Raw genomic sequence first — 18,062 nt, 5'->3', positions numbered from 1 at the left:
AGGGCTGCTCCCATGGCATATGGAGGTTCCCAGGCTAGGGGTTCAATCGGAGCTGTAGCCACCGGCCTACACCAGAGCCACAGCAACGCTGGATCCTTAACCCATTGAGCAAGGCCAGGGATCGAACCTGCAACCTCATGGTTCCTAGTCAGATTCGTTAACCACTGTGCCATGACGGGAACTCCTCTAATTATATTTTTAATGGATGGAAGAACTACAGGGATAGTCTTTGTCCAATCCTGAAATTGGTGATTGCATATTCTTTATCTTTGTTTTTCTATTTTTTTCCTTTGTTTTAAGAAAATTAGTAATTGACTGTTGAAACATTTTTATGATAGCTTCTTTAAAATCCTTGTTAGAGTTCCTATTGTGGTTCAGCAGGTTAAGAACTCAACTAGTATCCTTGAGGATGTGAGTTTGATCCCGGGACTTGCTCAGTGGGTTATAGATCCAGCACTGCCTCAAGCTGCACTGTAGGTTACAGACGTGGCTCAGATCCGGCATTGCTGTGGTGTAGGCCTGCAGCTGCAGCTCTAATTTGACCCCTAGCCCTGGAACTTCCATATGTCACAGGTGTGGCCCTTAAAAAAAGAAAAAAAGAAAAAAAAACCAAACCAAAAAAACCAATCCTTGCTAGATATGGAGTTTTCTTATGGCACAGTAGGTTAAGGATCTGGTGTTGTCACTGCTGTAGCACAGGTTCAATTCCTGGTCCAGGAAGTTCCCCATGCCATGCAACTGGTAAAAAAAAACATCCTTGTCAGATGATTAAAACACGTGACTCATCTTCATGTTGGTGTCCACTGACTGTCTTTTTTCTCATTCAAGATGTGATTTTTATTGACTTTGGTATGATGAATGATTTTTGACTGTTTCTAGGACATCTTGCATATTATATAATGCTGCTCTGAATGCTACTTCATCTTTTTTAGCAGATGTCCTCTTGATGAAGTATAGTATAAGGGCTGTATATTCAGCTTCTTGATGGGTCCCACGGACAATACTCTAGCAAAAGTGAAGCAGTGATTCACACTACTTCATGAAGATATTAAGGCAGAAGTTTATCTCCTTTCTTGGCTCTGCTGAAACCTTTCTGGTCAAAGTGGGGCATCACCTTGCTTTACACTGTTGTTAGTGTGAGTGGATGTTCAGCTCCCTCTGGACCCTATTAACACTGAGAGGGTAAGTAGACGCATACTGAAATTACAGTACCATCTCCACTGATGTTGATATAGATGACAGTGGAGGTTATCTGCCATAAAGGCCTAATTAACACAGGAAAGGGAGGGTGAAACAAGAGTGGTGAATTCCCATCCTGCACTGTCTCTTAGTCTTAACTCCTCCCAAGTGGGGTGAGTCTCAGCTTACCACTGGACCCCATGGACACTACCCTGTTGGAGGAGGAGTCAGAGCATAGCTTGCTTCCACTGGGTTGGTAATGGTAGATTAACTCCCTACCTTGGTTCCCCCTACCATATTCTGGCAAGGAAATCAGAACACTGCCTACTCTACCATGTGGGAGATGGAAAAATAACTCTCAGATCACCCCACAAACAATACCAGGGGAGGGATTCAAAGCTCTGTCACCTGTTTCTTGGGGGTGGCAGGGGTGAGGTAGAAGCTCAGCAATCTGCTTGGTTCTGCTGAAACTATGGGCAAGCTAAGTAGTTTTCCCATTGGCATTTGGCTGGAGTAGGGAGAACATGCCCAAAAGGCTTTCTGTTCTGTTAGTACACACTTGTCTTGGATTGTTTGGCTAAAGAGAACAGGCTTTTCTAGGTGCTTTTTTTCTCTGCCTGTTGGTGGTTCAAGGTTGAAGGCTGGATTAAATTGGAGAAAAAAGGAAACCCAGGTAACTCACTACCATGTCACTCCTCTAGTCCTGAGTCCTTAGGCCGTCTAATTTCTTCTTCCTACTTTTCAGAGTCTTTCCATGCTTGTTTATTTTTTAAGGATTTTTAATTATAAGAGGAAGGATTTGGGGAAGAACAGGACTATTGTATCTTGGTTAGAACCAGAAATCTCCTCAGTAGGAACACTTTTGGACCTAACAAACTTGTAATATTATCTGGATCAATTAATACATGAGCCAACAGAATAAAAAGAAAAATGACATACAACCTTTTCTACTCACCAAAGGAAACAAAAAACAAAAAACCCACAATAAACAAAATAGTGTAGCACTAGCAAAAGAATAAATAGATGAACAAAAGTTCAGGAAAGGAGAGATTTATATATGTGTATGCACATGGCTAGGCACATGAAAATTTAGTATATTGTAAATGAGGCCATTTAAACCATTGGGGGAAAAGATGGACTTTTCAATAAATTGGGCTAGGAAAATATGAAAATATGAAAATCTGGTTATCTCATATTAAACAAACTTATACCAATATAAATTACAAATAGATTAAAGAGTTCATATTTAAAGATCTCTATTTTAAATAAATTCACGCAAGTCACAATACAAATTGGCATAACAACTTGGAAAACAGTTTGATTTCATCCAGAAAAGCTAAAAGTATATATTACTAAAACTCAAGAATTCTACTCCTCAGTATATACTTCGTGGAAATTCTTACACAGGATAACTATATAAGAACTTTATAGCATCATTTTCATAACATTTCCAAATGGAAACAAGTTGAATGTCCATCAGCAGAAGGATGTCCCAATAATTTGCAGCACAATGAACTATTTTAAAACAAAACAAAAAAAAAAAATAAAACAACAAACAAAACAAAAACAATCCCTCTCAGACCTTCTCTATAGACAACAATATGATGAATCTCATCGTGTTGAACAAAAGAAGCAAGGCAAAACAGATTGCATACAGTGTGACTCAATTCATTTAAAGTTCAAAGAGAAGCCAATAAATTATAATATTTAGGGGTATAGACATATGTAGTAAAACTAAACAAAAGCAAGGAACTGATAATGGTAAAAATTTAGGATATTGGGTGGATGAGATGGTTGTGATTAGGCCAGGAATGTATTTGTTCTTTATCCCTTAAGGATTTGGTAATGATCCATTCAATATGAGGTGATTTACTATAATTAATAAATGTATGCTTAATTCAAATTATATATGAGCTAAGTCATGATTTCTGGTGCTAAAAATATTGTGAAAGATTACCACATCTGATAAAAACTGAACATGTTTCAATTAATCATTAATTGTTAATAGTAAATTTACACATGCATATTTACTTATACATGGTACACTGTATACAGCATATTTCAAATTTAAACTCAAACATACTATTTAGGTAATTTAAAACTGCTCAGATATTAGCTAACTAAAATTAACATTACAACCAGATGTTTCACATATTTGCCAATCAAAACAAAAAGATATCTGATATCAGCTAAAAATACTAAAGGTGCCAACAAATGTTGATGAAATAAATATTTCGTAACAGTCTTTCTTCAAACACTTTTGAAAGGAAGAATCAATGTCACATTTTCTTAATGCCTCAAGCCATCAAACTCTCTGAAGCTGTTTTGGATATAATACCAGTAATTGATGGAAAAAATCACCTATTAGATGTCATCCATGAATTGCATCTCTTTTTTTTTTTTTTTTTTTTTTTTTGTCTTTTGTCTTTTTAGGGACACGCCTTGGGCATATGGAAGTTCCCAGGCTAGGGGTCTAATCGGAGCTGTTGCTGCCAGCCACAGCCACAGCAACGAAGGATCTGAGCCATGTCTGCAACCTACACCACAGCTCATGGCAACACCGAATCCTTAACCCACTGAGCAAGGCCAGGGATCGAACCCACGTCCTCGTGGATGCTAGTCAGGTTCATTAACCACTGAGCCATGATGGGAACTCCCATTAATTGTGTCTTTTTTCAAGGCATCTCTTGAGGGGTAACTCACTCAAATTAAAAACAAAAAAACCAAAAAACTACTTCTTTAAACAAGAGTCACTATTAGAAAATAAGCAACACATATGCCAATTAATTAAATGAATAAAGAGTATATTAATCCTGTTTCTAGGCAGGGCCTTCCCTAGGGCAATAGTTTTGGCCCACTGTTATTATCTTATATAGCTTTTTAAGGCAATTCCATTTACTAACATGGCCTCAACTAACTCTTGCATAATGACAAATCCCAGAATCAGGTGAAAGATAGAAATATCTTTCTTCTGAGTTCTGGGCTGATTTACCCAATGACTTAGTGGATATATGGTTATTTAAAAGGAACCTCAAATTCGGTTAAGTCCAAAACTTAACTTATTTCCTCAAACTATTCCTTCTTTTCTTATCTCCTCTTACAATCTATGCACACTCCCAGGCCATAAACCTGGGTCAACCTTTCCATCTTCCCCTAAACATTCAATAAATCATCAAGTATTATTGATTCTATTTTCTTAAATAATATTTCTCAAATCTGAGATTCTTCTTCATCTTCATTGCCACCACTTTAGTTCAAGTTTCAATCATTCCATGCCTAATTTCTGCAATCTGGTCCTTCCTTATAGATGGAACCGCCTCTTCTTTAATGAAATATTTCTTCTCACTCATCAAAGAAAAAACCTACAAAATCACTAAGTTAATTATGCCACTTTCTTTCCTAAAATCACATAATGTCACCCCATTGTTTTCAGTTTAAAATCCAAATTTCTTATGGCATAAATGCCCACTGCCTGTCTTACATCTCAACAATTTTTATTTTACCCTGTGATCTGGTGCCATATTATCTCCTATTTATGTTTTCACAAGCGCCTCTCCTACTATGTAGAACTCCACTTTGCTGGTTATACTTCTTGGAAAGATTTTGCTGATTATCTTTTTTGAGTAGTTTGCTGTCCTTTCTATGTATTTCATGGAATACTTTGTTTACCTTTATCACTTAACATATGTTGCAATTGTATTATAAGCCAGAGTACCTTTAAGCACCACAAGGGACTTCAACAAGCTCACCTTTATTAAATCTCATTTCCTTCTGAAAAATAAGGGATCTAGATTAAAGGTTCCTCCCAGCCAAACTATTTTATGAATTTATATCAAGTTAGAAAGAGTCTCTTGACACACCGAGCTTTTGGTTGCCCCTTAATGCTACAATATTATCATGGCATTAATTCCTATGTTGCCTATATAGAATATTTGAGATACTGAAAGTAATAGTATAGAACATAAAGATCAATGAATTTAACTTAGTTATTAAACGTAATGTAAACAATTTAAAGAACTATTTACTAAGATTTAATTTATTGAATTTGACTTTGAAATATTTAATTAAATCAAGCTGAAGGATTTGTTTGAGATCTTTGTTACTGTTACTGTTAACAGCTAAACTCAGTCTTATACATCCTTGACTACTGCTATCCAATTGCTAAATTTTATTTACGTAATAGACAGTAAGTTCAGTCCTCATCATTGCTAACTGCTTTGAGACAAGGGTCACATGTTATGCCAGAGGACTAATAGCCCACAGTATTTAGAACGTATTGGAGACAGAAGAATATAATAATGCTGAAGACTTAAAGAATGAGGTCATTTTTTTCATTTATTGTACTATAAATTGTAAATTGAAATTGGCCTACTATGTTATCAAAGGAACCAGAAAATATTTAACAGACCAATATTATTTATAATTGGTGAAAGCTTATAAGGAAATTAAAACAAGATAAAAAAATCCATTATGCACACTAATGCTTATACTATGCTTTCTTAAGTAGATTTTCATGAATTTTACAAGAAAGGGTTCCTGTTTTGATTTTCCTAATATATTTCATAGAAATGTATTGATGGTTGTAAATGAAATATGATGATGATTACATGATATCTATTTTTAAATTCAAATAGGATAACTGGGAATTAAATGATGTCCTAACACACCCAAAGATTCAATAGAATAAGATAAAACAATTCTTCGTGCACCTTCCTGTCAAGATACTAAGTCTTTGTAGAGGTGAAAAACGCCATACTATACCTTGATTTCTTCTATTTCATCTGGTACTATCTTGTATGCTGATATAGTCCCACCCAACCTGAAATAAGGAGAAAAAAACATTCTCAAAACCAGTAAAAGTGTACTGAAAAATATGGACTGTTTCTGCCATTAGCATCAGTGTCACCAATAACTGCCCACTACCCAGCCCAATAATCATGGAGGAAAAACAAATATTTTGTACTTTGGTTTTCCATATAGTAGCTAAAAAGAGGTAAATGATGAATGACTCCTGAAAGACATTTAACCATAATTAAACTTCTTTTATTGCTGGTTTTAATGATGCTCAAACTGCCATTTTTACTGAAGGGTTCTGCCACAACTAAGGTGTATCAAGAAAAATAGGACACAAGGTGTTTGCTTTTTTTTTTTTTTAATTAACACACTTTACTTATTTAGATTAGTATTAGGTTTATAGAAAAAGTTAAGCAGAAAGTAAGGAGATTTTTTTCATAGATCCCCCCCACCATAGTTTTCCCTGTTATTAACATTTGCATCAGTGAAGCACACCTGTAACAACTACTAAATCAATATTGATGTTGCTTCCTTCCAAAAATATTTGAACAAGGAGGCAGAGAGAGAAGTCTGTGTGCCCAGTACTGCCCTTGGAAAAGAGATGAGCGTTTGAGGGTTACAAATTTAATCCCCAAGATATAAACTTTGCCTTGAGGCAGTGATGTCATTACATGTCATGTTCAACTGTATGAAATGTTTTTAAGGAAACAGCTAAGTTTATGTAACAGTTATTCTTTGTCAGGCGTGTCATATATTATCTATTTTGATTCTTACAGTTGTCTCCATTATAAAAAATGGGGAAATTGAGACCCTGAGAGATTCAGTAACTTTCCCAAATAATTGAAAGAGCTGGTTAAGTGAAGGAGCTAATTAAGACATATATCATATGTAAATACATACCAGATTTCAAATACTTAGTATAACAAAGATAAATTTTAAAGCATTGATTACATGTTAAAATAACATTGTACATGTATGGCATTAAACAGGTACATCATTAAAATTAATTTCATCTGCTTCTTTTTAGTTTTAAATACGGCTCCTGAGAATTTTAAGTTACAAATATGATGTGCATTAGTGGCTACTATCATGTCTCTATCAGACAGGTGCTCTACGTTCCTAAACTCCAAGATTACCTACCTACCTTGGTTCTAACTCAGGGCTTAAAAAGAACTCCCTGATTACTTATTTGACTTTTTAAGTATTGTGATATCAGAAAAGAGAGTATCATAAATAAGTCACTCGCATATTCTAGATACTTTAGGCTATCTCCAGTCTCAAATGTAAATTAATAAATGCCATCCTGATTTTCATTAAAAAAACTATCTAATCAAATGATTTTCACTGAAAACTATTATTTAAAATTCTTTAATAATACCAATTATTCTTGGCAATGGAACTAATGCTCAGGTCTTGATTTGAGAATTATTTCCTAGACTTAAAAGTGTTATGACTGAATGATGGAAACACTAATGAAATTTAACTTAATTCATATTATATAAGATAGAAAAGTGAATACTAATAAAGGAGTAGCACTGGGTGTTGCTAAACTGAAAACAAAACTCTCTGTAAAAGGTTTAGAGTAGGCATTTAAAAGACACTTTCACTGTCAATCATTAAAATTATTCAATTAGAAGTTGATATTGTGGGATAACAATGAAGACACTAGAGCAAAATGACTACTGAAAACTTGAGGACTTCAATTTATAGCCTTGCAAATAATGAAGTCAGCATTTTATCCATTGAGATCATATTATATAATAGATACAATCCAGGCAATGAGGATGCAAAAAAAATCATTGTCTTATAGGAAAGAATATCTATAAAAATATCTGATAAGTAAAAAATATCTTAATATAAAGCATTAAGGTATTACAACAGAACTAGACAGAAGTTCAAAGTTCAAAATTATTTCAAAGTAAGTTTTTAAAAGGCACCTATCACTATTAAAAAAACTATTTATAATAAAAACAGTCTAAAACAACTGTTACAAAAATGGGAAAGTGGATTACAGAAACAGTTTCAATTTTTTAGTAAAATAATGATTCAAAGAAGCCATGGTCATAATGGTTGACTTTTGCACGAAAAATGAAAATAATGCTGCTAGGATAAATTTCAATTCTACTTCAACAACTCATTTTTCTTTTGCTCAGCACTGACCAAAAGTCAATCCTAAACTAAGCAAGGTAGGCCTCCATATTGGTAATCCTACATAAACTTCTAACAAATGATGATGGTTTCAATTGTTAAAAAGGCAGGTAAAATACATGATTTAATATATTTCTATCTGGATCAAAATGGACATATGACACAAACAGTATGTGTATGAATAGTGTGTTAACTATTGTAGAATTATCATTTGATCAAGTAGCTAAAAATGGAGGAAGGGCCTCTGTATTATATTAAACACATTAATGAGAAAGGAGATTAAAGCTGATATAAACACCAGGAAAAAATTCCAATAATAGGAAACAATCTAGTAGTAAAGAAGTGTCATAAGCCAGTTAATTAAAAAAATTCAAGAGTAAACTTACTTCGGCCCACCTTTTTTTCCTATTTCTTTAGTATAACCAAATTAGTGGTAACTTTGCCAGCCTTAAAGTGATTTCTGAAAATGACATTTCTATTTTCATGGCATCCTGAAACACTTCTAGGTTTAAAACATCTATAAATTTAACATACCATCAGTACCCTCTAGTCACTGCATTCAGGACAACTGATTCCAAACTTCATGTTCTTTCTCTAACAACACACGTCTTTCATTACTAAAGGAAGAATATACTCTGGAGGCAGAGTGCTCTTTTACTCTAGTCAATATATAAAAGTGGTATCACATTGGCAGTAACAGTGGTAGTTATAGTGGTACTAATACTACCACTGGTAGTATATTGAGTATTTATGATATGCCAAGCATTATGTCAGGCTTTATACATTTTTTCTCATTTAACTCTCATATCCTATAATAAGGATCATGAAACAAAATGAGACAAGCAATTTTTCGAAGGTCCCATTTCTAGTAGTGGCAGATTGGGCTTAAGAACTCAGCTCCAAGATTCTAAAATTTATGTAGAAAGTCAAGGGACATAGTACACTCAATCCTGAAAAGAAGAAAGCTTGAGGATTTCTATTTTCTGATTTCAAGTTACTACAGAGGTACAATAAGCAAGAGACAGTGTACTGCTAGCATAAGGATAGGCATATAAAGCAACAGAGAACAACTCAAAGTCCAGAAACAAACATCACACTTATGGTCAAGTGGTTTCTGTTTCACTGTAATAAATATATTTAAGAAATGTGAATTTTATCCGTTTTTAAGTATACAATTACATTCATAATGATGTGCAACCATCATTACTATCTCTTTCCAAAATTTATCCACCCATCACATAAAGAAAAACTCTGTAATTATTAATGAATGACTCCCATTTTTCTTGTTCCAGGCCTTGGTAACTCCTAGTCAATTTTGTCTTTATGAATTTGACTACTCTAGGAAATTCACCGAAGAGGAATCATACAACATTTGTCCTTTTGTGTTTGGAAAATTTCATTCAGCAAAAAGTATTCAAAGTTATTCCATGTCGTAGCACGTATCAGAACTTCATTCCTTTTTTATGCCCAAATAATATTCCATCGTATGTATATCATACATTTTGTTCATTCATTCACCTGTTAATGGACAACTGGATCATTTCCATTTTTTGGCTACTGTAAATAATGCTGCAATAAACATTAGCATAGAGCTATCTGAGTCTCAGTTTTTGGGGGTATGCACCTAGGATGTGGAATTACTCAATTATATGGTAATTCTATGTTTAGTATTTGAAGAACCACCAAATGGTTTTCCACAGTGGCTATACAATTTTATGTCCTCACTAACAATGTATAACTGTTCCACTTTATCACATCTTCACCAATACTTGTTTTTTATTTTTTATTTTTTTTATGGGCTTTACCTGCAGCATATGGAAATTCCTAGGCTAGGGGTAAAATCAGAGCTGTAGCTGCCAGCCTACACCACACCCACAGCAATACCAGATATGAGCCACATCTGCAAGCTACAATAGAGCTCACAGCAGTGTTGGAGCACTCACCCACTGAGTAAGGCCAGGGATTGAACCTGTGTCCTCATGGATACTAGTCGGATTTGTTACTGCTGAGCCACTACAGTAACTCCTCTATTTTTTTTTAATGGCTACCCTAATGGGTGTAAATCGGTGACTCACTGTAGTTCTGACTTGCATTTCCCTAATAACTAATAATGTAAGCATCTTTTCAAATTCTTATTGGTAATTTGTATAACTTCTTTCAAGAAATATCCATTCAAGTCCCTGGCAAATTTTAATTTGGGTTGTTTGTCTTTTTGCTGTTGAGTTATAGCAGTTCTTCTTATATTCTGGATACTAAACCCTTATCCAATATTTTATTTCCAAATAGTTTCTCATTCTGTAGGTTGTCTTTTTACTCCTTGATAATACACTTTGATGCACAAAAACTTTTAATTTTGGTGAAGTCAATTATGTATTTTTTCTTTTGTTGCTCACCTTATTGGTGTCATGTATAAGAATCCACTGCCAAATCTAAGGTCTTGAAGATTTAATGCTGTACTTTTAAGACTAAGGTTTTAGTTCTTCTATTTAGGAAATTGATCCATTTTGACTTACATGGTACAAAATACGGGTTCAAGTTAATTCTTCTGTGTGGGAAAACCAATAATTTAACAATATTTGTTAGAGATTTTTTTTCCCAAAGATGTTGTCACAGCTTTAACTTGGCACTCTTGGATTTGTTCCAAGTTATAATCAATTTTCCATGGATTTGGATTTATTTCTGGATCCTTAATTCTATTCTATTGGTCTACCATTATGCCAGTGGCACAGTGCTTTGATTACTGCAAGCTTTGTACCAAGTTTTGAAATTGGGAAATGTGAGCCCTCCGATTTAGCTTTTCTTTTACAAGATTATTTTGGCTATTTGAGGCTCCTTGGAATTTCCTATGAATTTCAAATACAGTTTTCTCATTTTTGAAAAAAAAAAAGGCAGTTTGAATTTTGATAGGGATTACGCTGAATCTACAGATCACACTGGGTGGTACTGACATCTTCATATTAAGTCTTCCAGTATATGAACATGGGGATGCCTTTAGTTAGCTGTTAATTTTTTTCAGCAAAATTTCATAGTTCTCAGTGCAGAAGTCTTTTATCACCTTGGTTAAATCTATTCCTAGACATTTATTTATTTTGCAGATGCTATTTGAAATGGAGTAGCTTTTAATTTCCTTTTCAGATGGTTTATTGTTGGTGTATAGAAATGAATGGTTTTTGTTTGCTGATCTTGTACCCTGTAACTTTACTGAACTTCTTTATTGACTAGGTAACTTTCTTGCTGATTATCTATGATTTTTTATATACAGGATCATATTACCATTAAGTAACATGTTACCATTTACTTCCCACTTAAGAGTTTGGATGCCTTTTATTTCTTGTCCTTGTCTAAATGCCCTAACTAGAACTTCCAATGCAATGTTCAATATCAGTAATTAAGGGTTTCCTCATCTTGTTCCAGATATAAGAGGAAAGCTTTCTGTTTTTCACAATGGAAAATTATGTTGGTTGTGGGGTCTTCACAAATGCCTTTTATTATAATAAGGAAGTTTCCTTAGTTTTCTAAGTGTTGTATCATAAAAGAATTTTGCTAAATGCTTTCTCTGTTACATACATCTCATCAAATGAGATGATCACGTGGGTTTTTTGTTTTTCAATCTTTCTGTTAATATGGTATATTACAGTGATTAATTTTTTTATGTTTAACTCCTCTGGAATTCCTGGGGTAATCTTATGTGCATGATGTATAATCCTTTTTTTTTTTTGGTCTTTTTGTCTTTTGTTGTTGTTGTTGTTGTTGCTGTTGCTATTTCTTGGGCCTCTCCCGCGGCATATGGAGGTTCCCAGGCTAGGGGTCTAATCAGAGCTGTAGCCACCGGCCTACGCCAGAGCCACTGTAACTCGGGATCCGAGCCGCGTCTGCAACCTACACCACAGCTCACGGCAACGCCGGATCGTTAACCCACTGAGCAAGGGCAGGGACCGAACCCGCAACCTCATGGTTCCTAGTCAGATTCGTTAACCACTGCGTCACAACGGGAACTCCCTGTATAATCCTTTTAATAATTTTTAAATTCAATGCCTTAATATTTTCCTGTGTATTTTTTCATCTCTATTCATAAGGGATATTTTGCTGTATAATTTTTCTTTCAGGTGATGTCTTTCTCTGGTTTTGGTAGCAAGGTAATTCTAGCCTCATAAAATGAATTAAAAATTATTCTCTGGAATTCCTGTTGTGGCTCAGTGGAAACAAATCAGACTAGTATCCATGAGGATGCAGGTTTGATCCCTGGCTTTACTCAGTGGGTCAGGGATCCACTGCTGCTGTGAGCTGTGGTGTAGGTTGCAGACACAGCTCAGATCTCGTGTTGCTGTGGCTATGGCATAGGTCTGCAGCAGTAGTCCTGATTCAACCCCTAGCCTGGGTACATCCATATGCCCTGGGTGCAGCTCTTAAAAGCAAAAAAGTATTCTCTCCTCTTCTGGTCTCTGGAAGTTGGAAAAGCATCACTGTTAATTCTTCTTTAAATGTTTTGTTGACCAATTTACCAATGAAGTAATTTGATTTTAGACTTTTCCCTGGTGGGAAGTTTTTAGTGACTGAAAATATGTTTACTTGTTAAAAGTCTGTTGAGATTTTCCATTTGTTCTTTCTTTCTTTTTTTTTTTTTTTTTTTTTTTTTTTTGTCTTTTGAGGGCCATACTCATGCAGCATATGGAGGTTCCCAGGCTAGGGATCTAAAAGGAACTGTTGCTGCCGGCCACAGATCTGAGCCGAGTCTGGAACCTACACCACAGGTCATGGCAACGCTGGATCCTTAACCCACTGAGCAAAGTCGGGGATCGAACCCACAACCTCATGGTTCCTAGTTGGAGTCATTTCCACTGCGCCACGATGGGAACTCCAAGATTTTCCATTTGTTTTTATGTCAGTTTAGGTAATTTATTTATTTCTAGGAATCTGCCTATTTCATCTAGGTACCTAATTTGTTGGCATACAATTGTTCACAGTATTTTTTAAAATCATTTTCATTTATTTGAATAGTAATATTTCCATCTTTATTTCTGATTCATTTAGTGTCTTCTCTTTTTCTCTTCATTAATCTAGCTAAAGGTATGTCAATTTTGTTAATCTTTTCAAAGAACATTTTTTTGCTTTTGCTGATGCTATATCATTTTTCTATTCTCTATTTCCTTTATCTCCAACTTAATCCTTATTCTTTCATTCCTTAATTTTTTTCCCTGTCTGTCTCCCTTTCTTGCATTATTGCATTCTCACTTTGAGTTTTTTCCCTTTTTGTAATGAATCGTTTTGATTCCCTCATTTCCTGTTTTATACATTTTAGATATTCTATTGGTGGCTATCATGGGCGGTTTAATATCCTAAATTTATAACAATCTAGTTGACTGATAACAATTATGTAGCATGAAATAAGTCTGCTTCTGTACAGGTCTATGCTCCCACTTTTATGTTTCCATGGCTAAGTTTGCTGGTTTTCTTATTCAGTCCTTCAAGGTATAAAGTTAGAGTTTATTAATTTAGGATGTTTTTTTCTCTTCTCATGTGGACATTTACAGCTATTAATTTCCCTCTGAGTAGTGCTTCCACTGCACCCCATAAGTTCTGGTATGTTGTGTTTTCATTTTCATTTGTCTCAAGGTATTTTCTAACTACTCTGCGATTTCTTTTTAAACCAATGATTAAGAGTGAATTATCTGGAGTTCCTGCTATGGCACAACAGGACCAATGGTATCTCTGCAGTAGCAGGGATGCGAGTTCAATTCCTGGCCCAGTGCAGTGAGTTAAGCATCTGAGGTTGCTGCAGCTGTGGCACAGATCACAGCTACTGCTCAGATTTGATCCCTGGCCTGGGAACTCAATGTGCTGGAGAGCAGCCAAAAAAAAAAAAAAAAAAAAAAGAAGAAGAAGAACAGAAAAGGGAAAAGAGTGAATTGTTTAATTTCCACATATTGTGAATTTTTTCTAGTTTCCCTCTGCTGTTATTTCCTAGCTTCATTCCATTGTGGTCAGAGGTCATATCTTGTATGAATTCCATCTTTTTAAGTTTACTGAGACTTTTTTTTTGGTGGCCTTATATTCATTTTATCCTGTAATATGTTCCATGTGTTCTTTTGTGTATTATCTGCAATTCACTTCTGAAACATGACTGTGCTCATCTCTCTTCATTTATTTTGAGTATTAAAGTGATAATACATCTATTTCCTTAATATAATTTCCTTTAATAGGCTTCTAATTATATGACTTTTCTGAATGAATTAATCTATCTAATAAAAATAAAGAAACTATAAATAGTGATTATTGCCATTACTGAAACTATCCTAGAAAAAAAAAATAGTCCAAATTCATTAGGAATATTTAAAGTTAATGCAAAGCTGCTCAGAAATATTTTAGTGTTCTAACTCAAATCTGCTTCCTTTACAGTTTTCCCAAATTTTTGTTCTAATGAAAGTTAATTGATCTAGTAGTCCATGTCAGAAGCCTGGAAATCTTTTAAATGTCCTTATCTTTCTCAGTCCCTACAACAATTAATGACCAAGTCATATTTTTATTGGCCTTAATTTATCTGGAAAATATCTATTCCTTCATTTCCACTTCAGTACTTTAAGACTTTCTCATTTCTAACCACAGTTTTAACAATATCCTCCTCACCTTTCTAAAATGTAATTTTTGGAGTTCTCTTACGGTGCAATGGATTAAGGATGTAGCATTGTCACTGAATGGTCTTGTAGCTATTGTGGAATGGGTTCGAACCTGAGCCTGGGAATTTCAAAATGCTGTGGGTGTGGCAAAAATAAATAAAATGTAATTTTTGATGTATCATAGCCATATTTTTTATTTTTATGACCACCTATAGCATATGGAAGCTCCTGGCCTAGGGGTGGAATTGGAGCTCCAGCTGCAGGCCTATGCCACAGCCACTGCAACACTCGATCCAAGCCATATCTGCAACCTATGCCACAGCTTGTGGCAGCATTAGATCCTTAACCCACTGAACAAGGCCAAGGATGGACTCTGCATCCTCCTGGATACTATGTTGGGTTCTTAACCCACAGCTACAACAAGAACTCCATATCTTTATTTTTAATTAATGGATAATACTGTAACAAGGGTTATGAGAATTCCATTTATAAATTAATGAGTCCATTTCTTGTTTCATTTTGTCACCCTTTCACAGCACCTCTTTGTTCTAGCCATGCTCAATTATCTGTAATCGCATACAGCAGTTCCTTGTTTTATATGTATTATCTATATCCTAGATACTTTCTCCATCCCCCAAACTCCAAATCATCCTTCTGCAGTCAAATATCATTTTTAGAAGACTTTTACAAACTTGAGAAGCAGAAATAAGCACCTCATAAACTGTGCCTGAATAGTCTTACTCATATATGCATTATACCATTTGTCCCATTAATGTAATCATCAGCCTAAGAGATCTCTATATTCCCCACTAGATAATGAAAGTACAGACTGTATTTTAAATTAAGTTTGTATAGCTGGCAAAATAGTAAGTTCTTGAAGTTTGATAAATCAGCACTCCGGTAAATTAATGAATGTAATTAAAGGAGCTCAGACATGTGACTTTTCACCAATATCTTCAGCAAATCCTTTGTGTTTTTTTTTTTTTTTTTTTTTTGAGGGTGGGGTGCTGCACCAAATGCATATGAAAGTTCCTGGGACAGGGATCAAATTCTAGCTGCAGCTGCAACCTAAGACACAGCTACAGCAACACTGGATCATTAATCCACTGTGCCACGGTGGGAACTCCAGCTACTCCTTTGTTAAAAGCAGTGTCTCTAGACTTTTTCAGCAAGATGGTGGAGTAGGAGGATGTAGAAATCACCTTTTCCTCATAAGGAATAACTCTCAGCTAAAAACTAACTGAAAACTGACATAAAGATTACTGAACAGCAAAGGCTGTAAGACAGATCTACTGCGAATTAAGTAACAAGGGAAGAGAAGCAGCAAGGTCAGGACCTGTGCCCCAGGAAGGGAACTCAGAAGAAAAGGGAGATTATAGGGGCAGAGATCCACCTTGGAGAGTAAGTGGTTTGAGTCACAGATAGGGTGCCCTAGGCCTGAGGTCCCACAGAGGGAAGATGAGCCCTCTTGGCTGGTTGGAGGCCCAATAGGACTAACAGGAGGGTTGTAGGCAGCATAGACTCTGTTTGTGAGAAATGCACGAGCAGTGGCTTGCTCCCAAGACAGAACAGAGAGAGAGAGAATTGAAGACAGTACTAGTAGATATCCAGTTTTCCATAACCACACCTGTGTGCACCCCAGCCTGAACTAAGCAAATGCTCCAGCCCTACTTACTTCACCTTGCAGTTCCACACTGGAGTGAAGGCTGCCACACTGGAATGAACTTGAGCGTAGAATGCAGTGATTACTCAGACCAAGGCGTTGTCTGAGCATAGCAGGATGGCCAATGCTGGTTCTTACTCAAAAAGCTAATCAGAAGCAATCTTAATCTCTGACAGTGTCAAACTGCCACAGCCTGCATCCCAATACACACTGAGAGGCCAAGTGGGTTCCATCTGCCCTGAGGCACCTCCACAGTGCAGGGTTAGCTGAGATGGGGGAAAGGTGGTAGAGAGGTGGGAAGGGGAGAATGTGCAGTTCTAAGGGCAAAAGGAGACACAGATGCAGGGGGCTTGCCATTGCAAGTTAGCACACTGAAAGGAGGCTGGACTCTGTGGCCAACCTTCCAATGCCCACACTCCATCATGAACTCAACGCCAACAGGGCTGTTTTCCAGGACTGCTCCCCTGGGGCAAGGATGCGGTACTAGGAGAAGAGAGCACATGCTTTAAGGGAAAAAAAGAAAACCAAAACAGCTAGTAATCAATGCTCAGGGCTTCTTGGGAAACTTGGGATCCAGCCCCACATCTGATGGGGAAGAGAGGGCCACTGAAGAAGGGGAAGCACTGTCTTACACTGGTTCTGGCCAGAGACTAAGTCTAGCCCCAAACCCTTCCAAGGTGATAGCTGCAAGCACACCCTGAGGAAAGACATGACTTCTGTTCACGTAAAATCCATCTTTCTCATCAAAGGCACTGGGCACACAGAGACTGTATAGGGTCTTTTCCAATATATGCACATTCCTTCAAGACTGCAATAGGTAACTATTGCACCAAAATTCATAGAGATACAAAAATTAAAAAAAAAAAAAACAAAGCATATGGACTAGTCTCAATTGAAGAGCAATAGAAAACTTCTGAAAAAATAAACAGAACTAAACAATTTACCAGAACAAAAAAAAAAAAAAAAGCATTTAAATTGGAAGAAAAGAAGTAAAACTGTCACTATCTGTAGATGACATAGAACTTTGTGTAGAAAACTCTCAAGTTTCCACCTAAAAGCTATTAGAATAAAAAAATCAGTAAAGTTGCAGGAAACAACACTAATATACAGAAATATGTTGCTTTTCTCTATACTAATAATGAACTATCAAAAAGAAAGCCAAAAAAAAAAAAATTCCGACATAATATCACCTCAAAAAGAATAAATTACATAGGAATAAACTTGACCAAGGAGATGAAAAACCTATAATCTGAAAACCACAGACACTGATGAAGGTAATGGAAAATGATACAAAAAATATAAAAAGCTATCCCATGTTCATAGATTGGGAAAATACTGTTAAGATGTCCATACTACACAAAAGAATCTATAGATTTAATGTAATCCATTTCAAAATACCCATGACATTTCTCACAAAACTAAGTAATTCTAAAATTTTCATAGAATAATAAAAGACCTAGAATAGCCAAAGCAATCTAGAGAGAAAACTAAACTAAACTAAAATAAAGATATGTTCCCTGATTTCACACTATATTGTAAAGCTACAGTAACCAAAACATCATGGGACTGGTACAAAAAGAGGTGCATGGGTGTAACAGAATGCCCCAAAATAAATCTAAAAAACTATAGTTAATTAATCTATAACAAAGGAAGGAAGAATATAC

General features: G+C 35.6%; 1 protein-coding gene across 44 annotated transcripts in view; it reads right to left on the bottom strand.

The window, feature by feature from the left end:
• GPHN (gephyrin) overlaps nucleotides 1–18,062 on the bottom strand; it is a 567,426-nt gene that overhangs the window by 358,081 nt on the left and 191,283 nt on the right. For all 44 annotated transcript variants that reach the window (NM_001243302.1, XM_084966151.1, XM_084966156.1 and 41 more), the window contains 1 exon segment: nucleotides 5,941–5,998. In NM_001243302.1, the coding sequence (NP_001230231.1) occupies nucleotides 5,941–5,998 (58 nt within the window).

This window comes from Sus scrofa, chromosome 7 (genome assembly GCF_054392235.1).
Source record: "Sus scrofa isolate SSC_HxYL_T2T_F1_AM1 chromosome 7, Sscrofa_HxYL_maternal_Yorkshire_Landrace_v2.0, whole genome shotgun sequence".
NCBI classification, from domain to species: Eukaryota; Metazoa; Chordata; class Mammalia; order Artiodactyla; family Suidae; genus Sus; species Sus scrofa.
Note: the sequence above shows the minus strand (reverse complement) of the source record. Positions and strands in the feature narration are given on the sequence as shown.